The sequence below is a fragment of the Pteropus alecto genome, unplaced genomic scaffold, assembly GCF_000325575.1.
Source record: "Pteropus alecto unplaced genomic scaffold, ASM32557v1 scaffold189, whole genome shotgun sequence".
In the NCBI taxonomy this organism is placed as follows: Eukaryota; Metazoa; Chordata; class Mammalia; order Chiroptera; family Pteropodidae; genus Pteropus; species Pteropus alecto.
In genome coordinates, this window is record NW_006442117.1 from 4,094,390 (window position 1) to 4,105,962 (window position 11,573).

An 11,573-nucleotide genomic window follows, 5' to 3' on the forward strand; every position below is an offset into this window, starting at 1 on the left:
GCGGTAGCCTGAGCAGGAGGCGGCCACCGCTGTCCAGCCGTGTCCTGGTACGATGCCCGGTCCCCGTGAGGGGCGCTCGTGCTGGCCCCTGCGTTAGGGGACAGGGGCGGGGGCAGGCGAGGGGGAGGAACCAGCTCTTCAGCCCCGATCGTGAGTTTTCCCTAAACTTTTTGACCAGGATAAAATTAAGTTTCATCGAATAATACTTTTACTTCAAAGTACGGCCCGACATTTTCTTCTTTATCTTATTCCAAGCTGTTATGTTTCATTCTGTTACATTCATTTAAAAAATACTTGCCAGGGCCCATAAAATTAGCCTCACGGCCTGTTAATGGAAAACGACAGAGTCAGAAACACACCGAGGTCACACGGGTTAGACAGACACACTCGGGACCCGTCTGAGCAGGAAGCCGGAGGACTTGCGCTCACCCTTTAGCACCTGTGGGGTTTTTGTTCGTTTTTTTGCTTTTTTGAGGGGGGGAGATCTCTCTCACACCTGTGGGTTAAAACTTTCTCGCTTTCTTGATATGAATACAGAGGAATCACAGGTTGGAGAAATGTCAGAATGTTAGATAACCTAGAGTCTGATATTTGTGAAACTGTAACCTGCTAATGAGATTTTCATCACATAGATTGTCAAAAATCTGTATGGCGGAGGGCATTGTAGACAAAGCTTTATGATTACAATATTTGTTTTCTTTCCTGTTAAAGTGAAAGATCCAAGAGAGAAATTATGCCAATAAACAGAAGATTTTTGTTCTTTTATATGAATGGGGGAAAAAAATCTTAGTGACTTAATAACAGACTAACTTGGCCCTTCTGAAATTTATCCATCTCAGTAACCACTGGTTGGGGACCTCCTACGGGTCAGAACTTGTGCTTGCGTTTTGTACCCCGGTGAAGGGAACACAAGCATCCTGGCCCTGAAGCCTGCACCCTGTCCCCGAGACCGGCTGACGGTCTTGATGGTGTCAGAGCCTCGTCTTCATAATATTTCAGGGGCCTGCAGGAGTCCAAAATACTTGTTAGATTCATGTTCACCCCCATATTGTAAGCCCGTCCTTGGGTGAAATTGTGGAATACAGATAGAAATACAATTATATTTTCAACACAAAGCAAGAAAGGGGCTAAATCAATCATAAATTTTAGTATATTTTCAGGTCCTAAAGATAATTTTCCCTTTGTATTCTAGCTCATGTTGTGGATGGATATTTATATGTAATTTTGGGAAGTAAGCATTAATAGACTTATCAGATTCTCTATATATTTTAACACCCTCAACAGGATAAAAACTATTATTGTAACGGATAAACCAGCTGGCCTAGATCGTAGTACAGAACTTGGCATGTGCTGATGTCAGTGGAGCTGGGTGAGGAAGTAAATATCTTCCTGGTAGCCTGAAACAACAGTTTCTGAGCAGGATCTAATTTAATGCGTACACGTAACAGAATTATTTCAGACTTGGATTCCCATGTCAGTTTTCTGGACAGAATTATAACATTAATTTGACCAAGTTACTCTAATATGCCTTTATTTTCCCTCCTGCAGCTGATTCATGCTGGTAAGGGAGAAGCCATCAGGATCAGATCTATTTTGAGATCCCTGATTCCACTGGGAGATTTGGTGGGCGTAATCAGCATCGCTTTCCAGATGCCAACGGTAGCCAAGGGTAAGGCCTGCTCCGGCTTCTTGTGGTTCAGTAGGACGTTGGATGGTGGTGTGTATTATCATTACTCAACATTTTTCTCCCTGGAGCATAGGGTCACTGCTTAAGTTTCTTTAAAACAAAAGAAGATCTACATAAAGTACATTATTTTATAAACTATTTTCTATTCTAATGATTTTTAAATAGCCGTGATTGCGATCAGGAAGCGAGCACCTGTCTTACCTAATTTCGCTCCCTGTGTTTCTCGTCCACAATCCTTAATTCACTCTTTTTGATAATTTTCATTATTACTTTCTTATAATGCTTTCCCCACCCCACCCCAAAAGCAATGATCATAGCTTTAACTTAGAGATTTGAAAATTCCCAGTGTGTTAAAAGAAGTGCTCTTTTCAAGACTAAGGAGAAAATTCTGAAAAGATTTTTTTTTCCTCCATTTTGACCAAATGTTTATTGTCCTTTTCCAACATGTCACTTTTGGTTAAGAAACCGCTTAGGAGTGGTTTTCCAACATTAACTCAGAATCAGCCTGCTGTCTGTGTCATCGCCCAGCACGGTCCTCTCACCGTCCTGCCCAGGGTGGACGCGGGGAGGGAGGACGCTTTGCTTTGGAGCCGGCGGCAGGGCCTTGGCCCACAGCCACAGGAGTTCCCTGCGCTGCCCCAGCTGCAGTGGAAATGGCAAATGGCCACTGTCGGTGGCTCGGCCTTGTCAGCGTAAGATTGTGAAAAGCGAGTTCCATGTGTGCTAATCTTACCGAGCCACATCTTCCAGGTGACATAGTGGCTATAATAATTGAGCACTCATTATAATTTTGGGGAAGGCTGGACTTAAAATTTGTCCCATAGCTTTTTGCTTTCTCCACCTTAAGCGTTTTTTTCTTGTGTTATACACATCATCCTCATCTTCCTTTTTTTTTTTTTTGGCCTCTCTTCTAACTCATAGTCATCTGCTTAAGTAAAATACCTTTTCTCCACCTTTTAAGCCACGAAATTGACGTGTCAGGATAAAGATGATAATACCAGTGACACGCAGATTAGTGAATAGAGAAGTGCTGAATGTTAAGGTAAAATCTATATATACAAAGAACCAAGAACACGGGCCATGGGCGTCCAGATGTCCCGTTCAGCACTGCTCCAGAATCTTCCTACACCTCTTCATTTTTCTCCAATTATCCGCCTTCACCAGCCTTCAAGATTTTTCACACTTGGTTTCTTTCCTGTTCTACTTGTGCTATAAGGATATTGTTTTATGATGTGTGCATTTTCTTCATAAATAGGTGAGGTATGTTGTCTACCTTGGGATTTAAAGTGTGTGTGTGTGTGTGTGACCTGTCACAAACACAATGAAACTTATTTTTAGAATGCAATCCACTAGTCATGGTTAAATTTCCACATTTTTCTTTTGCCGTTTTCCTTTTACGGAGACTGTAGACAGAAACCTGTATGTTTTTATTTTTCTGTGGTACCCATTTAAACCAACTTTAACACTTAATTCACCAATATTTATGTTTCAATGATGAATTGGTTGATTCTTCAGGCATCGCTGATTAGCAGTAATAGTTGTCACTACGTGTTCTATATTTAGTACGTGAAGTTCACCTATAAAGGTTGGTCCCTCCACCCCACTCGGTGCTAGCTAAGTCTTTCTCAGACCTTTTTGTCACACTATTCTAGAACTGGGGTGTGGCCCAGGACAGTGATGAAAGGGCGGGGTTCAGAAACCTTGCGGACAGACACGTACCTTCAGAAGCACAGGCGCTGCCCTGCAGCTCCAGCCCCAGGCTGGACCGACGGACCCCACATGGTGGCCGTGGGAGGATGGGCACTGCAGGTCCCACAGCCCCCCTCACTCCAGTGCGAACCCCAGATGTCTGGGAGGAGGCAGTTCATCTGGTTCGTTGTCTCCGGTTGTTTGAGGAGTTGATGGAAAGAGCACGTAGCAGGTGGATGAGTCTCGAGTCCCAGCAGATGAGTCGTAGCGTTCCTTAAAACGAGCATCCGCTTGAATGAGTGTTCGAAACACAAATCTTATTTTAGGATAGTGAGTTGCTCAAAAGTCATAGAATATGATAAATTTAAACCTCCTATTATGATTTTTAGGAGAATCGAACCGGAATCTCGTATAGATTTTTAATTGAAAATTATAGCATACTACTGATTTAACACTTGACATTAAATCGGCTTTGGTTGGCTATTAAATCCAACTTTAACTGGTTTAGATCGAACTTTGCCAGTTACTAGGCGTGTAACCCGGACGAGCTATTTAACTTGCCTGAAGGTCGGCTGTCGTCCTCTGTTCAGTGAGTGTGATGTACTGACGTCACAGTGGGCTTGCGGGTGCTGTGTGGTTGCGTCTGCGGCCTTCCTGTGCCCGACGGCCACACAAACCACGAGAACTGCTACTGCTGTTACTGTCCCTGTTGGCAGGACGGTATTAGGTTTGTTAGGTATTATTACAATTATAAGGAATGGAAGCTATTTGAGATTAGCCTTTAACCTACTTTCCCTAAAAACATTACTGTTTGTTCTGTTCATGATTTAAGTATCGACTTCATTCATTGACTAAGAATGAAAACAAAAAAGTTGTGCCTTTGTTCTTTCGGGATGATTCTGCATGCATCGTCTTTCCCTGGGTCCTTCTTTCTTTAACGTTGCATCGTTATTAATGATTCTGTGATAGTCTTTCTAGAATCTTAATGGTGTATTTTCAGTAGCAGTTGGCATAATTGTCACATGGTCAAACAGGAAAGGTTCCACTTCCTCAATATTTTAAATCGGCACATAGTCCCATAATTTCTCATATTAATGGTCCTCGACCTCTGAATCTACAGAGTTACAATAAAGGGTCAATACTGACTGTTTATAGAGAAAATAGTATGACTCGAATATGTTTTAATTGTTAATTCTACTACGATTAATGAAACATATTTCACTGGGAAGTCAAACTGGTTTCACAGAGTCATTTTATCGTTTTGTGGTTATCTCATCCATAAAGATGTAAACGTACAGTAATTACCACATGGGCGTAAATGAGTTTTATTAATGTTGAAAGGAGACACTCATTTTTTAAAAGAGTGGAGACCTTACTTTACATTTTACATTTTTCTGGTGTTCACTCCTAGTTTCACGGTGTGGATTTTGGATGCTTTTTTGTTTCCTTCTCAGCATCTGGCATCAGGTTATGTCCTGACCATGTGTGCAGTTAACAGACGGATGTGCGAATGATATTTAAATGACCTTGGCTTTAAATCGCACTGCCGTATTTCTTGAGCTAGATCCAGCACTTCCTTATGAGCGGTAGAAGAGCAGAAAACCTTCTGACCAGTAACTTTATGTAAAACATAAGGAGGCTGGATAGAAGCCGTGTGTGATGCATCTCGTGATGGCGTGGCCGTTGACTACAATATGTCGCCTTCTCTCTTTTAGATGGGAATGTGGTGGAGCCTGACATGTCTGCGGGGTTTTGCCCAGATCACAAGGCAGCCATGGTTTTGTTCCTTGACAGGGTCTATGGGATTGAGGTTCAGGATTTCCTCCTGCATCTTCTAGAGGTTGGCTTTCTGCCAGATCTCCGGGCTGCTGCTTCTTTAGATACGGTAAGGACTCGAACAGCCGGCTTCAGTCTCCGGTTTATAACAGTCTTTCGTAGACAGGCTCATTCATTCACTTACAGTCACTAAACGTGTATTGAATGACTGTTGTATTTTTAGGCAAGCAGTGGATAAACAGAAAATAAAATACATTGTGTCTGCAAGGAATTCATTGAATAGTGGAGAAAACTGGCAAGGGTAAGATGAGGATTCTGATCAGGTGCCACGGAGGACAATAAGAAGTCCACGTCACTCTCAGGAGGTTCCGGTGGCTCCTGTTAGTTTGTAACTTGGCCTCGACAATGACACTTCTCAGTAACAGCGATTAAAGTATTGACAAGGTTTAACGGGCATTGCCGGGTCACGCCCGTTTCGGCGTCTCAGTTTGTTAACGGGCAGGAGGTTAAGCGCTACCCTGCGTGGCCAGTGATGCACGATGGGAATCCGCCATTATCAGTGTAAATGTTCTGCCATTTGAGACATTCTGGAATAAGCCGTAACTCGACGTGTTATCCAGCGGCTATCATAATACCTCCCTTTATTCTCAGCTCAATGGGTCTTTTTGATTTCGGAGGAAAATAGGGCTTGAATTGAGAATAGCTCTTTCACGAAAGCCATGAGGGGAGAATCGTGAAAATGAAACTAAAATGTCCTGTTTCTTCGGGTGTGTTCACCTGAAAATCTGAGCCTAAATAGTATAGTTGACACCGTAGCAAGACAATCGGTCTTTGATTATTGGTGCTGATGGAAATGACTAGACACATAAATAATAATAGTGCGTAGAACACAGGAATAATTGAGGACTGTGAGACCCGTTAGAGGATAAGCTCCTTCCCTTTCCTCCCCAAGTAGTGTGTTCACAGCCTTTGACATCACGAGCGTCTTCATCTTTCCTTGTCCTGCTGCTGATGTTTTGGTATCGACTACAAACCTCTTATCTCTTGGGCTTTTTGGGGAGATACCGCCTCATTCATTTCAATGTTTTCATAAGCAATGGAAACTTATTTGTCTTGGTAAAAAATCATATGAAGCACATGTAAAGATGTAACTGAGGAACACATTTCCAGTTTTCATGTTTCTCTCGCATTCTAGATAGTAAAATAACATGTCAGTGTATTGATCCCGCGAGAGCGGTCCACTGCCAGACACAAATGACTTTCTACTCTGCGATTCCCTTTTAGGCCGCGTTGAGTGCCACGGACATGGCCTTGGCCCTGAATCGGTACTTGTGCACGGCCGTGCTGCCTCTGTTGACGAGATGTGCCCCTCTTTTTGCTGGCACAGAGCACCACGCTTCCCTCATCGACTCGTTACTTCATACCGTGTACAGGCTTTCTAAGGGCTGCTCGCTGACCAAAGCTCAGCGGGATTCCATAGAAGTTTGTTTGCTGTCTATTTGTGGGTAAGTAGGCAACTAACTCTACACCAAGTCTCTTCTTTAAGAAAGAGAATTTACTGTGTGGCCCTTGACAAATTGTTATGAATTTTGGAAACAGTTTCTGTTCCAACAAATTAACTCATCTTAGGTAGCTCTGTGTACTAAAGTGAGTCTTGTCAGAGCCCTGGTCAGGCCGGTTCAGGAGCGTTTCTCCAGACTCCGCCAGGGGGCAGTGTTGGGTGCAGCCTTGGGTGCCACACTGGACCAGGCGTGCTGCTCTGGATGCTGGTGGGCAAGGCCTCTGTGAGGAGTCCCTGCCACTTCAATGTACGATGGATAGATTCTCCCCTTCTGAGTGTGTGCAATGGTTTTAACTCCCTTTCTAGAAGAGAAAAGAAAAAGAGATTTATTAAATATAAAAAAACGAGAGCGTAATATTAAAGCACCACTTATGGTGGCAGTGATGAATGCTGACTGTTGCCTTCTGCCTGGAAAACCACTTCCTATAGATAGACGTGTTCACGCGTCTTCCCATGAAAACCAGAAATGTGTCTCCTCCCTCTGAAGTTCTGACAGCGAAAGGGACAGTTTCTCGGGCCCCCAGCGAGGATGGTGGCTGCTTCCCACTTGGGCAGCGGCCCTTGGCGGTGAAGGCTCACGCCCCAGCGGTGCGTGGGCAGAGGGAAGGTTTTCACTCACAGCGGGTTTGGAGCCTGATGGGACTGAGGGAGGTGAAAAATTAGCATATGCTATCACTTCCCTGACCCTAAAATTCTAGAAAATGGAATCAAAAGACCTGTCTCACAGACCTCCCTGCATATCGAGTGGGGTGAAGCAGCCAGGACGGCCTGACGCAGTGGCCGTTGGCCATGCGTTCGCTACCTTTCCCTCCTCCTCCCGGCTGATTTCTGCCTCCGCCGTTTTCTCCCTCTTGCTCCCCCACTCTGTCTTCCGCTTCTGGTCTGGTCACCGTGGACCGCGCCCCCCACCCCGCCGCCCCCCGTCCCCCAGAGTCGGGGTGGGGCGGGGGAGCATTTACCAAGTTAACAGAAGCAGCGGGGGCTGTAGTTGTACGTGTTGGGAGGGACAGAGCAGAAGAGGATCCTTTCCTGTGGCGAGTAAGGACCGGCTTTCAGGCCTGGGCACAGATGAGTCGGGAATGTAACCTCTTAAAAATTATGCAGCCGTCGCTTAGCCTCTGGATCGGGAGCTCCTAAACTTACGTCCTCTGAAGAGAGGGACACGTACAGGTGCTTGGCGTATTTAATTTACTCTAATGAATTATCTACTTAGTTTAGGCACGTTTCTCTCCGTTATTAAAATGAGCTTTGTCCCACCAGCCAGTTGAGACCTTCTATGATGCAACACTTACTCAGAAGATTAGTGTTTGATGTCCCGTTACTAAACGAGCACGCGAAGATGCCACTTAAGGTAAGTGGAGGAAACATTCGCAGTTATTCGATTCCTGGGTCCTTTGACTTTTTCCTGTTGCAACATGTACATCTCTTAGATACAACGTGTTTGATCTTTGATGCTGAAAGATTTCTTCTGGTTATCGAAATGGGCGTACAGGTATAGATATATCAACCTAAAATGAACAAGCAGTAAAATACCATAGAAATCCTGAGATTGAGTTGCTGTCAGTGGAAATGAAATCAATAGGAACAAATGGGCCACAAGAAAAAGGTGAGCCAAGAAATTCTCAGGCCGGGAAACATGGTCACAGGCCTGATATACTGGGAGGGAGCAGGCTTCAAAAACAACGTTTTCAAAAAATGTGCACAATGACATTAAAACACACACACACACACACACACAACATTTTCTAAGTTGACAGCATAACGACAGTTTCCAGATATCATTTCAACAGGTTGAAAGATACCTTTGTGTACAGACAGTCACGGTTTGTCACAGCGGGGAGGTCACTGGCACTCTCTGCCCAGCTTTGCTAGTCTGTTCATGAGTGGAGCAGCCCCGTGCTGCCTTCCCGACTGGGGTTGTTTTCCTGTCGTCTGCTAGTCCAGTGCACACTCCGGTTAAGATGCAGACTAGCAGCATGGTCTGTGCGTGGAGGCCACGGTTATGGCCACGGCCACAGGGTGGACTTGTCATACAAAATTCTCTTGGTATAGATGAACGGGAAGATACCTGAAAAAAGATACAGTGGCACTTTGTGTGACAACATTTTTGCATTACAGATATTTTTAAGTTAATCCAAGCAAATTCAATCTCAATATTTCATCATTCGAGATTCCTAAATTCTATATGTGTTTTGTAACTGGAAAAGGAGACCAAACTAGAAGAAATATTTCTACAAAAAGAGATGTAGTTAGCTTTTAATCTATTATTTTATAAACCTTACCAGCTTATTTTCCTCCTTAGAGAAAAGAGAATCCAAAATTTTACAGTTGATTCATAAAGATCATTTTATTAAGTCGGCAAATAGTTGTGAATGTATTAGTTACAGATCAAGAGTAAATTATCCAAAGAGCTAATTGAAAGATTCCGTTCTTTGAACTTCCGGTCGAGTCCTGGACGAAAAAATATTCATAGCAAAACTGGAGAAGCAACATAGACACGCAGTAAGATAATAAGTTGCATCCATAACCACCAAAGAAATATAAAGAAATACTGAAGTAGGGCAGTTTGGGAGGTTTACTTAGAGACTTAAGTTCTGAAGCAAATTATAAAGTGTAGTGACGAAGGACAGGCAGAGAGGAAGCAGAAGTATTCAGAAGTGTTTTCCCTTCGAGTCCAGATTTCAGGTGCTGCATTCTAGAGATTCTTTCTTCTGCTCGGGGTCACCCTGACACCAGTCCCTCTGTTACATGCATGGATTCCAGGGGATGATGGCTCATAAAATTGCGAGTAAATGACAGCAACTAACGTAGAACTCGGGGATACGTGGGAAACCCTGCCGCCTCACGGCGAATGCTGTGCGGGATGCAGTTATTTGTAAAATTGGGCATTTGGTCTTCACGTGGTGATAAGTGTTGAATTTTGAAGAGACACAGTATACACGTTACTATGTTTTCTCGAAAATAATTCATAAGGATTGCGCAGTTTCATTTCTGTCGACTCTGTTACATGGTAGTGGAATGTCACATGGGAAAAATGGAAAAAATCTAAAGGGCTTCTTTAGCTTATTGCTTTTTAAATGAATTTCCTACCTAGCTGCTGACAAATCATTATGAAAGATGCTGGAAGTATTACTGCCTGCCTGGAGGGTGGGGAAACTTTGGAGCTGCCTCAGAAGAAGAACTTCATTTATCAAGAAAGTTGTTCTGGGGCATTTTTGATGCCCTGTCTCAAAAGGTAAGTCATTATTTTTGTGGGTCTATTCGTGTGATAAAATAATTAAAAAGCCGTAGGTTCTCGATAAGACTGACTTATCAAGACTTACAGAGTTTTCTATTTCTTCTCTTTCCTCAATTTCTAGCACATTTGAGAATGCAACTCATGTTGACTTTTCACGATTGCTGTGTTCTTTGTGGTCGTAACACTTTTGGAATTTAAAATGGTTCAGCATTTTAGGGAATTACACACACAGGACGATAAGTTTCTGGTGCATTTGGACTTAGGACTTAAACTCTTCCTAGTCACCGCCCCAATCTTATAAAACCTGAAGACGTTTTATGAAATATAAAAAATATTAAATGTTAAATCTCATAAAATTATAACATCCACTGGCCTAACTGACGTTGCTGCTTTGGACACGTGAGCAGCCCTGCTCGGAGCCACCGTGCACGTGCCAGTCCCTCGCAGTTTCCGTTTTTGTAACGAGCGGCTCATACGCTCGCAGAAGGCTGGATGGTCGCATTGCAGAGAAGAGCGGAACAGCGTGTTCCGTGTGCTTCTGCTTAAATTAGTCAATCAGAATCAGTTCGAGTCTCAGACAGACGTTACTAGACGACTGGAGAAGTTTGTTCCGTAATAGGGGACGTTTATCGGTGATTTCATTTAGAGGCTACTTACGGATGCTGCTTCTTGCTTAGTTGTCTTTGGTAAACAGAGTCCTTTTAAAATAATATGTAGAAGGTATTTTTAGAGGAATTTACAACATTAATTTAAAATTAAATGATTAAAGTGAGACAATTTCTAAATACTTGCTATTTTTGATTTTTAAAAATATCTTCAAATATGAATTTAAGTAATACTGTAGTTAATATACAAATACCTCTTCGCAGAAAGTTTGATTATACATGTTTCCTCTAGAATTTCTTTCCGAGTTCAGAATTGTATTTTGTGTAACTTTGGAAAGCGGCACGGATCAGTTATAATTTCTGACTCCCAGGACGTTGTCCTTTTGGTGTTTGTCCGCACAGTCTTCCCATGGGCGGCAATGATCCCTGCAGTGCTCACTGGCCGAACTTATGCTTATGTTCAAGTTCACATCCTTTCACATAGTGAAGAACAAATTTTTAGAGAGGCAAAGATTTTTATCCTTCTACACTGCAACTGTAGTGAATCTGTCTTCAGCTTCTGTCATGTTTGAGCGGTTTCAGGCTCTATGTTCCATTTTCTGGAGAAAGATTCTGCCAGCATGCTGTTAGGCCAGGGTGATTCAGACTTCCTCTGACATCTTATCAGCCACAGTGATCATGTTGAAAACTTTTGCTAAATAGTCACATAGTATTTTTTTTTTTTTTTTTTTTTTTGGTCCTCCTTTTTTTTTTTTGGTCTGACTTATTGTACATAATTTGCTCAGGGTCCATTAATGTCACAAATGGCAGGATATCTCCTTTCTCTATGGCTGAATAATATCCTATTGTGTATATATACCAGATCTCTTTTTTTATCCATTTATCCATTGATGGTATTTGGGTTATTTCCATCTTTTGGTGATTGTGAATAATGATGTGATAAACATGGGAGTACATATATCTCATTGAAATCCTGTTTTCATTTCCTTTGGGTATATATACCCAGAAGCGGAATCG

General features: G+C 42.8%; 1 protein-coding gene across 1 annotated transcript in view; it reads left to right on the forward strand.

Annotated features, from left to right (window-relative positions):
- Positions 1 to 11,573, forward strand: part of RYR2 (ryanodine receptor 2) — a 561,319-nt gene that overhangs the window by 401,773 nt on the left and 147,973 nt on the right. The window contains 6 exon segments of the mRNA XM_025039067.1: positions 1,549 to 1,669; positions 5,092 to 5,261; positions 6,437 to 6,657; positions 7,974 to 8,064; positions 9,808 to 9,948; positions 10,436 to 10,563. Of these exon segments, the coding sequence (XP_024894835.1) occupies positions 1,549 to 1,669; positions 5,092 to 5,261; positions 6,437 to 6,657; positions 7,974 to 8,064; positions 9,808 to 9,948; positions 10,436 to 10,563 (872 nt within the window).